This window comes from Pipistrellus kuhlii, unplaced genomic scaffold, assembly GCF_014108245.1.
Source record: "Pipistrellus kuhlii isolate mPipKuh1 unplaced genomic scaffold, mPipKuh1.p scaffold_m20_p_3, whole genome shotgun sequence".
NCBI classification, from domain to species: Eukaryota; Metazoa; Chordata; class Mammalia; order Chiroptera; family Vespertilionidae; genus Pipistrellus; species Pipistrellus kuhlii.
This window is the reverse complement of record NW_023425529.1, coordinates 107,119,828-107,141,348: the sequence shown is the minus strand read 5'-3', so window position 1 is coordinate 107,141,348 and position 21,521 is coordinate 107,119,828. Positions and strand designations below refer to the sequence as shown.

The 21,521-nt window shown below is 41.0% G+C and overlaps 1 protein-coding gene across 1 annotated transcript; it reads right to left on the bottom strand.

Moving 5' to 3' along the window:
* Nucleotides 1–404: 404 nt before the first annotated feature.
* DLEU7 (deleted in lymphocytic leukemia 7) lies at nt 405–19,652 on the bottom strand. The gene is given in 3 exon segments (XM_036457774.2): nt 405–1,315; nt 18,901–19,158; nt 19,161–19,652. Coding segments are annotated over 3 exon segments (504 nt in total). The 5' UTR covers nt 19,362–19,652; the 3' UTR covers nt 405–1,270.
* Nucleotides 19,653–21,521: the final 1,869 nt, after the last annotated feature.

Here is a 21,521-nt window from a genome sequence, read left to right as displayed (position 1 = left end):
GTAGGGCTGCATCCCCTTTCCCCCTGCCCCCCGCAGCAGCCTCATGACCTGGTAGCACAAGTCCCCATCCCTCTCCCCTCCTAACAGCTCCTGCCTATTAACCAGTCATGACTGTGACAATAGTAGGACCAATTAGCATATTACTTCTTTATATATATAAATATAGAGAGAGAGGTTTTTAAGGGAAAAGTAGCATTTCAATGTACTTTGATTTTCAACACAGTCACTAAACAACAAGAAATGTAGTTCCTCCTAAGCTTGTGCAGATTATTGTTGTAGAAATAGTCACCCTCTTTTTATATAACTATAAATATTTAGAGAAACCTGCCAGTATATTCAACCCTTCCTATTTTTCACAAGAATTTCCTACTTCAAGTGGAATATTTAGAAACAGTAAAAAGGGCTAGATGTTTCCATATGAGTTTAATAATACTGTAGTATTTGTATTCACATATCATATATCCCTGGTACTTCATAGCTCATTATCATTCAAAATTTACAAAGCAGTATATGAAAGCAAAAGGCTTAGAAGCAGCTCTTCTCCTGCCCAACAGTAAGTTATTAATGCAAAGATTGGGACTTATAATTACCAACACATGTGGTCCTACAATAGCTCAAGATAAGTCTCATAAGAAAAAATAAAGTGTTCAGTAAGTACAATATATCAAATCCAAAACCCCATTTATTCAAGATAATTTAAAAAAACATGTATCTTTAATCATATGAATAACCATATTAAGTCTCATAGGTCTACATGAATATAAAAATAGATTCATGTTTCATTCAATTAAACTGAATACTTAAAATGAATTAATAAATATTTATATACATATAGAATCCAATTACTTTCACAAAGTAGAATATGTTTCCATCAAAAAAAGTCATCAAACATGACAACATATTTAAAAATGTGAAGTACTATCTTAAAATTTTTTTCCAACATGCTATAAGGGTACAGATGCCACTGGCCAGACTGCTATATATTTTATCAAGTGTCTCTTTAGTGTGAATCAAAACATCCCATTGTTTACTGATTCAGTTGCGAAGGGAAGGTCCCAAGTTTTCTTAGCAGTACTTAGCTGTGGTTTTGATTCCAGTGTCCTGAGCACCATATGTCTGGGAGATTCTGTAAGATCTGTCTCAAAGAAGCACATGCTACCACATGAGCATCAGAAGGAAGGTTAGCAAGTGACTGAATCAACTTCTTTACTATTGTCTTCAAACACTGGTGAGCAGCATTCAAATCTCTGTCAAAATGGTGTCCTTCGATCTATAGAGCCAGATGACTGCAGATGTTTCTAAACTCAACACTATCCTGAAAGGAACAGCAAAAACCAACAAGCAACTGGACGGATTATTGAGGACATTTGTTTTATACTTTGTGTACCCAATTCCCACCCTCCACCCCTCTTCTGATGACAGCACTCTGACTTTTCTCCCAGAGAACTACTCTCCTCCATTCTCAGCCTATGCGGTTTGACCAAAGCTGACCTCACTCCAGGGACCAGGCTAATCAGAGCATATCATGCCTCAGCCACTTGGACTGTTTAGGGATGGACAGGTGACTCAACACAGGCCAATAAGCCACAGTCCCAGAATATTATCTAGGCTGAGAAAGAGAAACCCTTTTTAACTGAAACTGTTGGAAAATATCTTGCTACCACAAGGGAGAATCCAAATTACAATGATGCCAACACAGAGAAAAGTAGACCCAAGAAATTTTAAAAGACTGATTCTAATAACATTTTCTGAACATGTCAACTTAGCCGTATGTAAATAAACCCCAAGATTTTTTGTTTATCTGAGTGAACAATTATCCCTTTTTACTTAAACCATTTGAAGTTGAGTTTCTGTTATTTGTTCCTAACAGAGCTTTGACAAATACACAAATAGCCTCTGTTCATGTAATCCCCTACTCACTTTCTTCAAGTTCCCAATATAGGATTTAGGATTGAACAGGGTCTCAAAAAATTTCCAGTGCAAATTTAGAAGGAAAAAAAAATAGTTCCTAGGTGGTTTAAAACAAGGAAGTAAATAGATTTTTAATCCCAAAATGTTTCATATTCTAAAATGCATTGCATGTAAATGGTACACTGAAATTACTCCACATTATATGGTTTATTTTAAAATAAATGGAGATGATTTCCCACAGACTTCTGGGTCTGGCAACATAGCATGTTTATTTTCTTCAAAACCTCTTGCTACTAAATTACTGCTAAATGAAATAGAAAAAACATCCTTTTTGCACTTGCAGGAAAGTAATGGAAATCCCTAAGGGCCAGAAATAAAAGAAAAGTATTGTAGATTGCTTTAGCTGCCCTCCAATACACATCAGAAAAAGAAAATCAGTCTCTCTCTTAAACTGAGTTTAGGACTAGGGTAAAGTTTTCCCAAGAATGTGTAACTATGGACCTATATTACACAGAAGTTTAAGTTTGGAGTTAACCTCTGTACCATATACATGTTTGGGGACACTCATGCTAAGAAATTAACTTCAAAATTGGAACAGGGCTGAAATGTCCATGGACACAAGGAAAAGCAAACAAAAACCTATCCCAGAGTCCATGCCCACTGAGGCATTCCCATAAAGCTCCGTCAAAGACAAGCTCTGTTTGAAACTTAAAATACAATTCACCATGATATAGTAGATACAATGCAGGGCAATATTAAATTACAAAAGTTTCAAATATAAACTATAAAATATGCTTAAAATGATTAAAGATATAAAAGAAGGAATAAAAAATGTTTTAAGAAAAATCAGGCTTGAAAAAGAACCAAATGCAACTTCTAGAAATGACAACTATCATGACAAATTAAATATTCAATGGACAGTTTAAACACTTGAATAAATACATCGGAAGTGAAAAATAGTAAACATGATAATTGTAAGAAAAATTGCTCAGAAAACAAAATAAACAGAGGGAAGATAGGGTGGAGGGACGGGGAGAGTTTAACCAGGGAATTACATGCATACCCTGTTTCTCCGAAAATAAGACAGTGTCTTATATTAATTTTTGCTCCCAACGATGCGCTAGGTCTTATTTTCAGGGGATATCTTATTTTTCCATGAAGAAGAATATAGTACACATTTATTGTTAAATGAAAATAAAGAAAATTTATTACCTGTATATGGTACGGTAGTATGGTAGTTGTCAAGACAAACTGTGAATCTTACAGTATCAAGAATTTACTCATTTATTCAATGATAATCATGTCATCATCTTCTGGAACATCATAATAACAATCCAATTCCTGAATTTCCTGGTGAATTTTTTATGAAGTTAATTTTCATTCTGAGACAGAGCCTAGGGGGGCCTTATTTTCGGGAGGAAGCCTTATATTTCACTCAGAAGGAAACCTGTAAGTAGGTCTTATTTTCGGAGGATGTCTTATTTTCGGGGAAACACAGTATATACATAGTCCATGGACACATGTGGTGAAGAACAAGGAGGAGTGAGTATGGGGTAGAGGGAGTCAATGGGAAAAAAGGGGAACATCTAATATACTGTAATACTTTCAACAATAAAGATAATTTTTTTTTAAAGGAAAAATAACAAAACTAGATAACTAAAAAAAAAAGTTCAAGACATGGGAAATATGAATGAGTGGTTAAGCAACATGGATGATAGAATGCCCAACTACAATAAATGCATTTCCAGAAGAGACAAAAGAATCATTATAAGATTATCCAAATCTGATCCAAAACATGAATCCTTAGATTCACGAAATAAAACAAGCCTTGTACAGAGTAAGTTAAATGAGACACAAATCTAAACTCATTAAGGCAAAACTACTCTTAAAAGTAACCAGAGAAAATAAACAAACATATTTTAAGGGATGACAAGACAGACAATGAACTTCTAAGCTACAATTAAACATAGAAAAAATAGAATAATATTGCCAACTAACTTCAACCAAGAAATCTTTTTAATCTAAGTAAACTATTAGAGCAAAATAAATATATCTTCATTTAAAAGGACAAAAGTAGTTACTACAAATAGACTCTCACTGTCAGATCTTCCTTAAGATATAATTCAGAAAGAGGAAGTTAAATGCAGAGAGAATGAGATACAAGAAGCTACAGTGAATGAAGAAACATAAAAATATGATATAAAGCTAAAGAATTGATTGTTTGAAACAAAAATCTTAACAACTAACTTGGAGTTTACAACAGCAAGATGGTTCGAAAATGCTGAATAGTAGTAACATGTAGGATGAAGAAATATTTTAAAACATTGCATTTATTCAAGAGAAAGGTAGAAAATTGATAAATTTCAGATTTTTAAATTATGTACATGAGAAATGTAAGTGTTATTATTAAGGTAGAGAAATAATACATACAACTTCAAAATCAGCAGGGGAAAAGTACATTAAAACTTTATTGGTCCTATCTATACAGGTAAAAATGAAAAAATGCACAAACATAAAGCAAGGTGAATAGAAAACACCAAACAAGACACTTTTGAAATATAGTGGTAATCAGACTGTATTTAAAAAATCTATATGCTTGCTGGGACCGGTTTGGCTCAATGGATAGAGCGTCGGCTTGGGGACTGAAGGGCCCCAGGTTCGATTCCGGTCAAGGGCATGTACCTTGGTTGCAGGCATATCCCCAGTAGGGGGTGTGCAAGAGGCAGCTGATCTATGACTCTCTCTCATAGATGTTTCTAACTCTCTATCTCTCTCCCTTCTTGTCTGTACAAAAATCAATAAAATATACTTAAAATAATAACAATAATAATAATAATAATAATAAATAAAAAATCTATATGCTTTTTAAAAAACTTTAAAAGGAAAAGTACCTAAAGATTAAAGTCAATGAATACTAACATACATATATGCCAAGCAGAAAAACCAAAATAAAGCCAGAAAAATCATTATTAAGTATAAAATAAACCCCAATTAAGATAGGAGATTATTCCCTCAAGAAGTTATAACAATTATGTACTTGTGTGTGCCTACTATGATAACTTCAATTTACATTCAAAAAGACATTTTAGGGAAATCAAGACAGTGGCTTAGGTAAACACACCTAAACTGCTGCTGTGCACAACAATTTCAAAACTACAACTAAAAGACAAAACATCTATCACCCAGAACCACGGGAAAGCTGGCTGAGGGGAAGCTCTACAACTAGACTGAAAGAGAAAGGAGCATTCAAGGCACAAGAGCTGAAAAACTGAGGTACTGGGGCACAAGCGTGATATGGGCTGGCGGTGGATCCTCGCTGGAGACAGTCATTGCTTTCTTCAACCCAAAGAGAAACAAGCTCCCAATCTCTTTGAAATCCAATTTCTGGGGAAAAGCTAGACTGTCTGCCATCAGGTTGGAAAGTGAGGGAAGCTTGCTTGCAGAGCTGCGAGCAAGAATAATTGTTTGCTGTGTAGGGGCACGTGAAGCGGGGAGACACGGGGACTTGGTCAGAGAGGCAGAGAAAGCTGACTGGCAGTCATCGCTGTTTGCCACTCTCTAGCCTAGAGATGCTCTGAGACTCCACCTCGCACAATCTACAAACACACCCAAGCTCCAAGCAGCGGCTCTTGCATAAGGATGGCCTTCTCTAGTGCAGTATAACCTAGCAAACTTGCAACCTGGTGCAAAAAGCTCCAAAGCCTTCAAGCTCCAAGCAGGGAGGAGAGGACTGTGGTTCTCGCTGTAGCTCCTGCAGGGTGGCCTCAGACAGTAGTTGAATTGCACCCCATTGGAGAACCAGAAGCCAGTGTATCTAATGGTCAGTGTGAGACACGACTTTAACCCTTCACATCCATAAGTAACACATTCGGGAGGTGGACTCAGTGAGCACCAAAGCCCCACTAAAACAAGGTCTGCACCATAAACTTGTCTTTAGCACAGCAGTTTATCCATTATAAACACAGCGAGTCCTCACAGCCAATTGGCCTAGAGGTCAATTCCTCCCAATGTACCAACTGCAATCAAGGCTTAACTACACCAAGACTTTGCACTCAGCCCACAAGGAGGTGTACCTAGAAAGACCATCTCAGGTGATTGGGGAAGCTGAGCTACTGGTCCCAATAGGTCACCTACCACACAAAGCCACTCCATCAATACAGGAAGGAAACCAAAATGCAGAGACACAGAAGCATGTCATGAATGTACGAGATGGAGGAAAGTAAACTAATGGATGACACAGAGTTCAGAATCACATTTATAAGGTTACTCAAGAAACCTCTGGGATGGCTTTAAGCATACCAACATTTGGATTTTTGGGGGTGCCAGAAGGAGAGAGAGAGCAAGATATTGAAGGCTTAATGGAAGAAATAATGACAAAAAACTTTCCCTACCTGGTGAAAGAAATAGACTTACAAGTCCAAGAAGCGCACAGAAACCCAAACAAGAGGAATCTAAAGATGACCACACCAAGACATATCATAATTAAAATGCCAAGGGCAAAAGACAAAGAGACAATCTTGAAAGCAGCAAGAGAAAAACAGTTAGTTACCTACAAGGGAGTACTCATACAACTGTCAGCTGATTTCTCAACAGAAACTATGCAGGCTAGAAGGGAGTGGCAAGAAATATTCAAAGTGATGAATAGCAAGAACCTACAACCAAGATTACTCTACCCAGCAAATCTATCATTCATTATTGAAGGTCAGGTAAAGAGCTTCATAGACAAGAAAAAGCTAAAGGAGTTCTTCACCACCAAACCAGGATTACATGAAATGCTGAAGGGTATTCTTTAAGAAGAGGAAGAAGAAAAATAAAAAGATAAAAATTATGAACAACAAATATATATCTATCAACAAGTGAATCTAAAAATCAAGTGAATTAAAAATCTGAAGAACAGAATGGACTGGTGAATATAATAGAATCAGGGAGTGGACTGACAATCCTCAGGGGGAAGGGGTCTGAAGGGTGTGGGAAGAGATTGGACAAAAATCTTACACCTATGGATGAAGACAGTGGTGGGGGTAAGGGCATGGGGTAGGGTGGGGAATCAGGTGAAGAGGAGTTATGGGGGGGGGAAAAGAAGAACACCTGTAATAATCTGAAAAATAAAGATTTATTATATATATATAAACATTTTAGTTCAGCTTTTTCAGAACCTGGCAGATCAAACAACATAACAATCAGCCTGGAGAGAAAAGATTGAAGCATTAATCACAACCTTGGTCCAGTGGAGATAAGCAAATATACATTATTAGTGGCCTGGTGCACAAAATTTGTGCATATTAAAAGGGAATTAATTAGAGGAAATATTTTAATATTGCTATTTGCCTTTTCTCTATAATAAAAGTATCAGAGATGAAAGAAAATGAGTAAAATGCATATGAAAATCTCCCTCCTGTCAGAGTCTGGGGTGCACCACAGGACCTAGAGTCAAGTCCCCGCCCACCACCCGCACTCGCTTTGAAAACGCAGGAGACCCAGACCTGGCAAGCCCCCTCCCCCCACATTGGGTGAGACCCAGACCCAGCCGGTCCCACCCCTGTCAAGCCACTCTGGGCAGGGGGCACAGCCTCAGGTCCCCTGTTAAGCCCCATCAGGTTGTGGGGAACAGCCTCAGGTCCCCCAGCCTGGTCCCAGGGCAGGGGGCTCGGCCTGAGGTCCCCTGGCCCAGCACTGGGGTGGGAGGCAAATCCTGAGGTCTCCCGCCCTGGTGCCAGGGTAAGAGACATGGTCTGAGGTCCCCATCAAGTCTGGAGGGGTGGAGGGCATGGCCTGAGGTCCCTCACCCCAGCCAGGCACCATGCAGCCTCAGGTCCCTGATGTTGGGTCATGATGTTACAGCATTCAGGCTAATTTGTATATTCTTCTATTATATAGGTCAGTGGTCTGCAAACTGTGGCTCACAAGCCACATGCAGTTCTTTGGCCCATTGAGTGTGACTCTTCCACAAAATACCACATGCGGGTGCGCACATACAATGCGATTGAAACTTCGTGGCCCATCCACAGAAGTCGATTTTCGTCTCTCAAAAGAAATTTCAATCGTTGTACTGTTGATATTTGGCTCTGTTGACTAATGAGTTTGCTGACCACTGATATAGGTAGATTCTCAAAAATATATAAAGTATCTATGAATGCTGGCTATTTTATAATATGGCACAATGCAAATCTCAATAAATATAAAAAAGCCTGTTATACAAATCACAGTGCAATAAATGAGAAATCAGTAATATAGATAATATCCCCAAAACATGTATTACTTAACAATCTACTTGTAAATAACTCATAGTTCAATGAAAAAAAAATTTGGAATTTTAAAATAATTCATACTGAACACTTATGAAAGTACTATAACACAAATTTATGGGATATGGCTACAGTGAGAAATGCTAGACTTAATTGCTTAAATAACTAAAGAATAATCACTGAAAAACCATGAGCTAAGAATTCAACTCAGTAATTCAGGAAAGAAAATAAATAATTCAAGAGAAAATAAAAGGTAGAAGTAAACAATGAACCAATGTTTAATGATTAACTAGAGTTTCTTTCTAAATTCTGAATAGAAAAACAAAGCTATTCTTCTCCCTAATAATGACTTTGTCACTATGCCCTGGTCAGTGGCCCAGTTGGAGCATCATCCTGCACACCGAAAAGGTTGCAGGTTCAATTCCTGAGTGAAGCACATGCAGGAGGCAATTGGTCGATATTTCTTTCTCACATCAATGTTTCTTTTTTTCTCTCTGTGTTTCTCTTCCTCTGTCTAAAATAAAAAAACATATCCCTGGGTGAAGATTTAAAAAAAAATAAAGCTTTCCCTCCCCCTAAAAAACAATAACAAAAAATAGAAAAACAAACAAACACTGTCACTTAGGTGAGAAGAACCTGGGTTTCTGGCAAAATGTTTAATAGAGAACATCTTCCAAGAAACAAAACAAACATCCATTTCTTCAATTCAGCAGACAATGGCAGTAGGACCCCAGTGTGAGCTAGGTGTAGGATAGGAAACAAAACATGCTCCAGGCCCTTTACTCAGGGCTTCACAGGCTACCACGCTCTTCTCTTCGGTTTCTTCTCTTTAAAGCACTCTTGCTTCCCTGCCATTGTGTGTTACTCATTTTTTCTCAGAAGGTATCAAGGGGCTACTTAGGTAATCTGTCCCATAGTTTATAGGGCAATCTATATTGCTGGAGCACATTGCTTGGAAATGGGAAAGTCCGGGAAAAATGACTCTGGACTACTTCCCATAGATCCACACCAAGGAAAATTGTCCACTGGCTTTACAAGAGTGATCCAACTCTAAGTACAAAATGGGAGGATCAAAAACAACTTGCAAAAGGAAATTCAAAATAGGAGGAACCACTAAGATGTGTGCGGACATGTGCCTATTAGCCAGTCTGCAAAGGCACTCATCACTCAGAGAAGATGAAAATGCCCTTAAAATATATTTGTGGGCCTAATATATTTATTCAATTCCACACTTACTGTAAAGAATCAAAGAAGGCATCATTTAGAGAAATTATACATAAAATAAAATCCTATTGCTTGGCTCTACTTATCCCTGAGGTCCTGGGTAAATTTCAAATATCTGGCAAGCTATGCAAAGTCTCTTTATTTTACTATTTTAGTACAGTATTTCCTTTTAATCCTTTTTCAAATATATTAACAGTCAAAGAAAACAAATTAATAGAAATAGCTTTCCACGGACTCTTAAGCCAGGGAAGGGGAAAATAAAGCAAGTGGTTGCCTCTCTTCCTTTCTGGAAGGTCTGAAGCCAACTATAGATCCAGTCACAATGGCCTCCACCCAAACCTCTAATGATTCTGCTGTATAAGGTGGGGCCACAAGTCACAGTGTTGAGGCAATAGCATATTCAGTGCTCACTGGCTTTCAGTCTGGATGCACGTGATCAATATTGGTGATGATTTAACTTACGTGCTTTCTACTCAATGGTAGAGCATATCCTCCTAGCATCTTTATTTAGCAAGTCCAGGTGCTTCCAGAAATGATGTAATATCCTACTCTAGGATTTGGGTACATTGCCAGAATTAGAACAGTATAGCTGAGCAATCTAAAAGTGGTTTTGGAAGTTCTAAAGCCTTATGTAATTTCAGAGTCTGGATATTAAATGTATTGATTGCTACAGTGGTCCAAAATGATGGCCAACAATTAAATTTTAAAGTGAGGTAGTAACTGAACATACTGGGATTATGTTTGACTCAGCTTGTTTGACTCAGTTAATGAATCAGCTAATTTCATATCAAGTCTCCACTATCTGATTGACTACATTGAATAAAAGGCAGTAAGATATGTATTTCTTTGGATAAATTCCCAGAAGTAAAATTGCTGGGTCATAATTAGTTATATTTTTATTTATTGAGGAACCTCCAGATTGCTTTCCACAGTAGCCACAACAATTTGCAATTATATCAACAATGCATGAGGTTCCCTTTCCTCCACATCCTCACCAATATTTGTTTGTTGATTTACTAAAGATAGCCATTCTGACAAGTATAAGGTGAAAACACTAACTTGAAAAGATATATGGATCACTGTGTTCATTGTGATATTATTTACAATAGCAAGATATGGAAGCAACCTAAGTGTCCATCAATAGACGATTGGAAATAAAAGATGTGGTTTATATATACAATGGAATATTACTCAACCATAAAAAGGAATGAAGTCTTATCATTTGTAACAGCATTGATGGCCCTAGACGGTAATATGCCAAGTGAAATAAGTCAGAGAAAAAAAAAGTACCATATGATTTCACTTACATGTGGATCTAAAGAATAAAATCAGTGAACAAACAAAACAAATAAACAGAGAGATACAGAGAATAAATTAATGGTTGCCAGATTTGGGGGGGGGGGGGGGGGGCTTGGAGGGGGTGGGAGGGTTGAAGGAATGAGTAAAAAAGTTGTATGGGATAAAAAATACAAATTAGTAGTTACAAAATAGTCAAAGTAATATAAAGTACAGCATAGGGAATATAGTCAATAATATTGTTATAACTGTGTAGGGGGATCATTTTATAATGTATATAAATGTCTAACACTTATGCTGTATACCTGAAACTAATATAAAATAATATTAAATTCCAGTTCTAACTGAAAAATAAATTAAAAATAAAGGCAGTAAGATATGGTACTTGTTCTCTAAAAAGTTTGTAAATGGTAAGGAGAATGAGACACATAGAGCATATATACCAATGTCCAGTGAAATGTGATGGGGGCTGTAGGAAAAAAACACAAAAACCCAATCCTATATAGGAACAGACATTTCTAGACTCATAATCTAAGCAATGCACTAGGTTCATACAAAACTCCTTCTAATGTGTGAATCCTTTCTATAGCACACTTGATGTGTGGTTGTCCAAAATTATCTTGGTTACACTACAGAAACTCATGTGCTTAGGAGGCCACCATGGCTCTAGTTTTTAGCACATTTCTTCCAATGTTTAGCTGAAATCTGCCACGTGGCTTCCCAAATATGCCCATGTCCTAGTCCTCAGAACCCAGAAGGGTTCATTTAATGCTAAATGAAACAAATCACACACACACACACACACACACACACACACCGCCAAAAAAAAGAAGAAGAAAAAAAAAGAAAAGAAAAGACAAATACCATCAGTGAACAAATTAAATTCCACTTGCATGTGGTATCTAGAAAGTAGAATGTGAGTTGCCAGGGCTGGGGGTAGAGGAAAATGGAGAGTTACTGTTTAATAGGTATAAAGTTTCAGGTTTGCAAGACAAAAAAGTTATGGACGTTGCTTACACAACAATGTTAATGTATTTGACACTAGTGAACTATACACTTAAAATGGTAAATTTTATGTTATGCATTTTTTACCACAATAAAAAAATTTAAAGCAGCTGAGGCCATCAGAGTGCTGCCAAGGGCAGGCAGGAGGGCATGAAGGTTTGGATGAGGCATTAGAGAAATGTTAGGTTGGGAGAGCTGTACAGACACTACAAGATAGGTGGTGTTGAGAAAAGCAGTGTTTGATTCATAAGGAAGAGAGATGGCCTCCTGCCATTAGGATGCATAACATAAGCAAAGGCCTAAAGTCAACTAGGGGCCAGGACTGGGAGGAGATCTGTCTAAAATAACAGAGAATCGGGATATAAGCCAGTCTGAGAAACTTCGATTGCCCCAGTAAATTCCCTGGAGACTTCCAAGCAGGAGAGCAGCATGGCAAACCAGCACTCTGAGAACACCGTCTGGCCCCAGGAGCCTGAGCACCTTCTGTAGGAGGCGCCCCGCCCCAAGTGAGGCACCTCTGCACCTTGTCTCACTCAAAGAAATGCGGCTTGGCGAGGTCAAGTGATGTGCCTAAATCACACAGCATGTGAGTGACAGAGCTGGCATTAATCTCCATTTCAAATTTAAACGTTCTGCAAAAACCTGCCTCAAATCAGAACAGCGGGGCTCACTGCCCAGGACCGGAGACAGACCCGCAAACAGGATCAACGGAGCTATGGATGCCACAGTGGGATGAACAGGGACACCATGGGAGCAAGCAAAAGAGGCACCAAACTAACTCTGGCGATGACACAGAAATGTTTACAAGTGAATTGTTGCATTTTTCTTTTTTGGCCGTAGTCACACTGTTTTTTAAGGTTAACAGAGCGTTATTCGTGTTACAACACTCAAATTGGCCTTGGACGCATCTAAATTGAATATTAGCTTGCTGGCCCATCCTTCTTTCCTGCATCATAATTGAGAGCGGTTGGCCATCTGGAAGACATTCAAGACCTGAAACCTTCTGCACCCCATTTAAGCTGGAGCTCCCCCTTCCTCTGCGCTGTTCTCTCCTCTCCAGTGTAAGGGAGGTCTCTTAGAAAAACACCACACTTGTACTTTTCCGCATCATGCATTGTGTTTATTTAGAATACACACATCTGGAACTCTTGAGCAACTTTCATGCACCTGCAAAGTCCGAACAGGGAAGAAAAGTTAAGCTTTTTCTTTTAGCTTTTTGCTGAAAATAAAACTTAAGGCTTCAAGGCAAAAAGAATCTGGCTGCAGGAGTCAGTTTCAAAGCTTATTTCCTGAAACCAATACCAATGGATAATAAAATCAAAACACAATATGACTTTATAGGTTCCAAAATGCAGACAACTTTTACACAATCCACTAGGACAGTTACTGTTGTTTTCCTATTATGTCACCTTCAAAATTAGTTCTAGATTTACATGAGCCATAAATCAGTTCATATTTCCTTAACCACCTGCTTTAAAATAAGCTGGTTCTTTTCGAAACAGTCACATCTTGAGCTATATTGTCTTACAATGGCTTCCACAAATTTGTTTCTTCTCACTTTTTCCCCCTCTCATTCTTCCTGAATTCCTAATGTCCTCTGCAGAGAGCAGGAAAGAAAGAAAGAAAGAAAGAAAGAAAGAAAGAAAGAAAGAAAGAAAGAAAGAAAGAAAGAAAGAAAGGAAGGAAGGAAGGAAGGAAGGAAGGAAGGAAGGAAGGAAGGAAGGAAGGAAGGAAGGAAGGAAGAGCTTTTCCCTTGCTTTCTGTCATGGGGCCTGTTTGTAATGAGCATCTGCATGGCCAGCAGAACATTCTCCACTAAAGCCACCCAGTGCTAGGCACTACAAGGGAACACAAATCCTCTCTCCAAACCCTTTACAACCCTCCAACTGGATGTGTACATAAAGGGAGAATGTTCCTCTATGTAGAGAGATGTCATGAAAACCACATTCTCAGGAACAGTATGCTTCAAATTGCCCCAGTTCACTTGTTTCATCAACATCTGGCTTTGAGCTACAAATTCACAGGGCCCATATTCGTCACCAGTTACAATCTCAGATAGATATGTAACTACACACTAATAAAACACCCAATGAAGAACCAACATATCTGCCATTCACCATAAAAAGTCTCTCATCCACAGGAAATTAAAGATTTTTACTTGTGCTGTACCCAGAGTCAATGCCCCATGAGTAACTTAGCTTCCTTATGCATGTGCTTTGGGCACGTCATCATTTCCATTAGAAAAGTCTGTGAAAAACATGTTGTGATGGCTACAGGTACTGGATTCAGGTATGCTCACAAGGCAAACCCCAAACTGTAAGACAGAGCATGGCAGCATTTGCACCAAGATGTTAAACATAAGTAGCTTTGTTTTAGGGCCTTTTTGCAATGTTCTTTGCAAAATTTTAATTTCAGAAAGTTTATATGTCCTGATTCTCATATCATTCACATAAGAAATTACAAACTATGATTAAACTACTTCGATGGCAGTCACTGGGCCTGTTTCTAAAACATATAAGCATAATTTTGTCTCAAATCAATAGCAACCTCCTGGCTTTGGCTATTAATCATATGACCATAAGCATTTTTTTTTCCTTCAAAAGTATGTGCATAATTTTGAAGACACAGTTTTCAAATTTGCAGAAACTGGCTCCACTAATAAAAGAGCATTACAACAATGACTGTGCAACCAAAGCCAATGGCTTTGCTTTGTAGAATGAAAAAACAGTGAAGACTACTAAACGTGATGGAATGATTGGTACCAAAATTAGCTACAAGAAACGGAGAACTCACAGGCAAGTTAAATCTGCAATGTCAGGAAAGTTATTTTGCCTCTGAAAGTTGGCAACAGCCATAGTTTCCATGAAACTTGCTTCAGAACAGAAAGAACTCTTGGCAACTATAAATATTTTTAACTCTCAAAGGAAGACAGACAAAACTCAATCAGTGACTTCATAATTGGCTGTTTAATAGTCTCTATGTGAGTTGGTCATTTTGGGGAGTTTTTAAATCCTAACTTTCCTTCTGGTGTCCCACACATTTCTATGCTCTCTTTAGGTTGCAGGTGCCTAAAGCATTCCTGCTAGTATTACTGGTCTGACAATGATTTCCCACATTTGCCTGGTATTTTTTGTCACTATGTAAAGTCACCATCATGGAAGGAGGCGCACAAATCACCCAGTGTTATGGACTGAATTTTGTCTCCCAACCTCCTCCTGTCTTGCCCTGCCCTCAAAATGCATATATTAAAAACCTAACCCCCTTGTGACAATATTTTGCAGAGAGGTAATTAGGTTAAATTATGTAAGAGAGTGAGCCCCAGATCCAACAGGACTGGTGTTTAAGAAGAAGAGCCCTAGCTGGTTCGGCTCAGTAATCGGAGCATCCGTACACAGACTGAAGGGTCTCAGGCTTGATTCTGGTGAAGGGCATGTGTCTCTTTGCAGGCTCAACTCCCAGCCCAGGTCAGGGCACGTGAAGGAAGCAACCAATTGATGTGTCTCTCTCACATCATTGTTTCTCTCTGTGTCTTTCTTCTCCCTTACACTCTGTCTAAAAATCAATGAAAAAAATATCCTCGAGTGAGGATTAAGAGAGAGAGAGAGAGAGAGAGAGAGAGAGAGAGAGAGAGAGAGAGAAGAGAGAGAGGAGAGGGAGAGGAGAGGAGAGGAGAGGAGAGGAGAGGGAGAGGAGAGGAGAGAGAGAGGAGAGAGGGAGATAAAGGAGAGAGGAAGAAGGCAGAGAGGAGAGAAGGAGAGGAGGAGAGAGCCGAGGAGACGAGGAAGAGGACGAGCTGAGAGGGTAGAGAGAGGAGAAGACATGATAGGTCGAGATTGAGAGTAGAGAGAGCAGTGAGATACGGTGCCGGTCACACTCGCTTCGAAGAATGCACGAATCATACGAATCATAAAGTCCTATGACTATAATCTACATCTGAGATCTCTTTCTTTCCACATGCACAGAGGAAAGGCCATGTGAGGACACAGTGAGAAAGTAGCCATCTACAAGCCAGGAAGAGAGCCGTCACCAGAAACCAAATTTACTACCACCTTGCTTGATCTTGGACTTCCCAGCCTCCAGAATAGTGAGAAAATAAATGTTTGAGGTTTAAGCCACCCAGTCTGTGGCATTTTGTCATGTCAGCCAGAGCTAAGAGTCTATAATGTGACTGTTACACTCCAAGTGGCGTTCAGTGCACGGCATGCATGACTGTGCCCTGTCAACCACACACTCTCACATACTTTATTTCAATGTGATGTTTCTAATACCCCTTTAAGCTAGCAGTGTGATTTGGTAGAGTCACATAAAACCATGTTTGGCCCTGGCTGGTGTGGATCAGTGGTTGATTGTCAATCCATAACCAAGAGATCTCCAGTTCTATCCCATCAGAGCACATGCCTGGGTTGTGGATTTGATCCCTTATAGGGGGCATGCAGGAGGCAGCCGATTGATGTTTCTCTCTCATTGATGTTTCTCTCTATCCCTCTCCCTTCTTCTCTTTCTAAAATCAATAAAAACATGTTTGAATCATAAGCCATCGCTTCCCAGAAACAGGATCTTCAGCAAAGTTTTACATTTCTCTGAGCCTCAGTTTCCTGCTATAAAAAAAAAAAAAAAGTTTGTCAAACTGGCCAACTTCTCCACCAAATTTAACAAGACTCATAACTACTAAGCACTTTTTATCCACCCCGAAGAAACTCATTTCATGTTTGTTTGTTTTTTCTTTTCATATGATTGATAAACTCTAAATGTTCAAAAGGAATAAAAATTATTGGTGTCTTTGAGAAAAGAGTAAAGACGCCATCTTGAAAGGGAGAGCACTGTGATGGGAGCACAGCTTCACCACCACCTGAAGAGACCTTGGACACCACCCGGGATCCTACAGCTACGTTGGCCAGGGACCAATTGCCTCGGCTTTGAACCCATGAACACCAAGACTCCAGCTTCCCTGCCACAGGCTCTAAAACGTTTGTCCAAGGGGAGACAAAATGGTGGCCAAATAGGCGGATGAGTCCAGCGCCTTCTCACGGAGCAGACAGAAGAAACAGCTGAATCGAGCAACATCCACCTGGAATTGGTGAATTAAACAACCCAGACCCTTGCATTGCTTCTGAGTCTTAGATCATAGTTTCCTTATAATGTGTTTTCCCTTTAATGCCTGGAGAGCAAAAATTCACTCTTTTAAAAGGTTACCTCCTACAAGAAACCTGCCAGGATCACCTTAGGTAAAACTGATCACTCAGACTCTCCTTTTGCCAGCCTGTATGTCTTGTATATGCTCCCAATATCATACAATATTTCCTATTTCATCAATTCTAAGATGTACATTTTTTCACATTTCAAAAAAATCTCTAGAATGAGACTATCTTACAACCAAAGGTCTATCATAAAATAATTGGCAGGATTTTTTTATTTCTTGGAAGTACATAAAAAGGTGCATTTTATTTATTTTTTTAATTTTTATTTATTAAATTATTATCTGTGTACATATTTTAACATTGCCCTCCCCACATACCCTCCCTCCCCAGAGTTTTGTGTCCATTAGTTGTACTTATATGCATGTATACAAGTCCTTCGGTTGATCTCTTATCTCCCCCAGATCTCCCTACTCTCCCTGGTGTAATTTTACAGTCTGCTTGTTGCTTTACTGTCTTTATATCTATCTTTTGGTTTGTCAGTTTATAATGTTTTTAAAAAGGTGCATTTTAACTCAAGAGCATTGGTGAAATGTAGCTTCATTTTTTAATTTTCTAAGGTGAATGGAGCAGTGCTTCACATCTGGAGGCATTCCAGCTTTCCCTCTCATGCATACACATTTGGCAATATTTGATTTTATCAACTCAAGGAGGGGGGGAGAGGTAGGGAGACAGGGAGGAATGCCCTGGCATCTACTGGATAGAGGCACAGGACAAACCCCCACAACATTTGTCCAGCACAAAATATCAATAAAGCAGAGACTGAGAAACCCTAATGTAGAGTAATAATGCATAGTTGGGAGTGTGATATGCTTTATTATGTTTGATTTTTAAATCAGTCTTTTATAGTGGATATGCAATCTAATATGTAGCAATTTTTTTCCAAACCATGGCTTGTAAAGCACGAATAAGCAATTCTTGAGAAGTGCTCTGAGCTTTCTTCGTCACCCCTTCCCCGCTCCTTCTGCTAGACTCCCAAGGGAAAGGCATGATGCGAAGCTCCAAGTCAGAACTGGAGAAAGACAGGTCTCACAGAGGCTGTGACCCTAAACCATCAGTTAGGATAATTAATATCAAGACCATCACTTAACCCAGACACTGGATTTCCAGGATCCTTCCCAGCCTGGGAGCTAGCTACTCTGTTTCCTGACAGTTGGGAATCTTAAGAAGAAAATGCACTCTACAAATATGAGGTGCATGACTTAGCGGGAGGTTAGCATTAGAATTCATGCTTTGCCCTAGACAATTTTGCTCAGAGGATAGTGTTGGCCTGCTGACCAAAGCATCCCAGGTTCGATTCTGGTCAAGTGTACATTGCAGGCTCAGTCCAACGTGCAAGAGGCAGCTAATCAATGATTCCCTCTCATCATTGATGTTTCTATCTCTCTCTTCCTCTCCCTTCCTCTCTGAAATCAATAAAAACAAACATAAAAAAATAAAATATATGATAAAAAATATATACAATTCACGCTTCAACACTGGGGATCTAGCCCACTCTTAACTTACCTTATGAGAATGTAGACTCTGTGAGGTGGTCCCTGAGCTCTGTGGGAAACTCTATGTATGCAAAAACAACTGTTTCAAAGGACTTTAAATTAATGTAGGTGACTTTGTCATACAGAAGGCAGTGGGGACGTAACACGTGTATTCATGGCCCTGGAAGAAGGGTTATTAAGTTGGAAGAGAGAGCAGGGGAGCTGTCCCACATGCCTGTGGAAAGGGCCTTCAGCTGGAGCAGGAAGCTGATGTATAATACTTCGTTGTAAGAGGAAGGAGTTCCAGAGACCTTTGGAAAGCCCTCTCCCGCTTCTCTGCTCCATAATCCGCACCCACCCCTCGCCCTCCACTCCGAGTTCCCTGCCACAAGTGCAGAGTCCTCCTCCCAGCCCCACCCGTCCCTCTCCCTGGTGCAGTGAGCAGCTCAGCTTGGGATCCTGGGACCCCACCCAGTCTCCATCTGCGTCCTCCAACCCCAGCCAGCAGGGGAATCCGGCCCCGATGCCGGTGCTGGAGGCCAGACTCACCTTCAGGTGGATGGGGAAGGATCGCTCCTGCTGCAGGGGGCTCAGCAGCGTCCTCTCCACGCTGACCAGCTCTGAGGTGGAGTCCACCACGCGGGCCAGTGCGCTGTGCATCGCCACCCGGGCCAGGGTGCACGGCCCGCGGCCCCGGGGGCAGGGCAGCAGTTCCTTGCCCCTCTCTGCGCCTGGCACTACCTCTACCTCGGGGGAGCTCGCCTGTCCCTGGAGTCCCCCGTTCCTCCACCCCCGGCCCCCTGCGGTCCTTCCCCCAGCCCCAGCCCCGCCCGGGAGCGCCGGGGGCCTGAGCGCAGCGCTGGGGCGGCGGACACGTGGTCCGAGTCGCGCGAATTTCCATGGGCGCCCGGACCGTCCCGCCAGCCCCACTCCTGCTGCAGAAGCTGCAGGGTCTGCAAAGCCAACGTCTGGTGGCTGATGGAGGCCAGGAAGGGCGCGGAGCAGGCCATGGTCTCCTGGACTGGCTCTGTGCGCTCCGCGGGCAGGTGGAGCAGCGATGGGTGTTGGAGGTCGCCTGGGTCACAGTCCCTGACCCGCGGCTCCAGGCCCCAACCCTGGCCCGCGGTCAGTGGTCTGCGCTGGCCCGTGCATTTGCTTCAGGTCCAAGTCGCCTTGTTCTGATTCAGGCTGCTTCACGTGCACTTGAAAATCAGCCAGATGCTGAGCTCTGATTCCTCGTCCTCCCTGGGGTCCTGCGGGGGAAACGTGCCGCTGTGTGCATACATGTCTGCAGCATTGCCCCACCCCCATGTCCTTTGGAAGATGCTTGCCAATGTCCAGTAAGGCTCTGGGGCTGGGGTTGGGAGGGACATAAAAGTCCCTCGCCCTAGGAGAATTTTCAGGAATTTCTTGAAGTATCCTTAAAGACGTCTAGCCCCCAAACAAAAGAAAGTGACTGTGTGTCCCACAGTCCTGCAGTGCTCTGCGCTGCCCCACGCAGCAGGTGCCTGGAGAGCCTGACCACGGAATGGCATCAGGGCAAGCCCTCCAGGCTCCTGAAGTGACTGGCGGAGCGGGTAGGCGCTGCCTTGGTGGAGCATGAAGGATTTTGAGTGAAACTCCCAAAGGAGTGAAGCTAAACCCTTTCACAAGCCATGAGCACGGGGACAGCTGTACAAATAACTGTGGTTTTAATTAAACCTAACTTCGCTACTTCCTTAGCTTAATGTTTTGATAGATTAGAAACTATTGGTGTGTGATTGCACTTAAAAAAACACACACAAAAAAAACCCCAAAAACTAGAGGGAATGATATGGAGGACTGTCCCAGAGGGGCATCGTTTCTGCTTCCTTCCTGCGTGGGAAACCAGTGGGATAACCTAACAACACAGGAAAGCAGGGGGCAAAGGCACAGGCCCATGGCAGACAAGTGGGCCCTCGCACACCCAAAGGATGCATTTCACTTTTCCTTTGTAAGGGAAGGGCCCCCCTGGGTGTGGCGTGAGATGGGGAGAGGTCCTTGCTTGCTTGGGAAAGCTGCTCCAGTGACAATTCGTTTAGAAAGGCAGTTATCAAAGATGTGGGGAGGGCTCAGGGTCCTTTAAGGTTTCTTTAACTCTGGGAGAGTATGACCCCACGCATTCCTCCCAACTCTCCAGGGATGATTCCTTCTCCTTCTCACTGAGTTGTTCTTTGTGGGGGCTTTTTTCCATCTATGAAAACAAATCAGAATGTCAAGATAAAGAAAATCTTTCTTAAACAAAAAGTAGTATGCTCACACTTATTATAATAAAAATCCATGCCTGTCAAGTGACAAAGAGAAAATTACTGTGGAAAATTACTATTTACAAGTAAATAGTTCAATCTTGATTAGATTCTCTTGCCATGAAGTTACTTAAGTTCACAATAAAAAATAAATAAATTATTCTGTGTGTGTGTGTGTGTGTATGTGTGTGCACGCGCGCGTGCGCGTTTTATATCCTCAAGTGTTAGAATACATTAGGTCCAACAGAGACTAACCAGGAATAGCTAAAACTAGCTCCTAGTTTTCTCGGAGCATGTCAGATCTCCAGGGGTGCTCCTGTTTCCAGATAGGCAGGAAATCCAGGTTCGTGGGCTAACCCTACTGCTATCGAATGGCTGACTGTGAAACCTGCTTGACAGATGGAATTCCAGCCAACAGCACAATTGAAATCACTAGACACAACCTGACCTGAGACCCCACTGTTCTGCATCCCAGGCTGAGTCTGAGAGCCATGAGACCAAATGAATTTCAGGGGTATGGGAGAAAGGGGCCAGAAAAACACCAGGCCTGTGGGATGGCACATGCCACTTAAACAGCTGCCTGGGTTTTCCAATATCCTCTGAGGGTACTAGATTCTTAAGCAGCCCAGCCTTGGTCCGTCTTGCCTATGGGCCACTCACCTTGAGGTGGCTGATGTTCCAAAGCTGGAGATATGAGGCCCTAATTGAAGAAACATATTGATTCATAGGCTAACAAGATGACTCAATAGCATAGCAGCTCTGCCTTTGATTTAAAACCTTCAAAGTTATATATTCTGGGCTACCAGTCCAAGTAACAAATCACAACTCCTTAATTTACTATACTGACAATTTCAGGCCACTCTGTAATAGAAGGCACATTCAAAAGGATAAAGTACTGGATACATG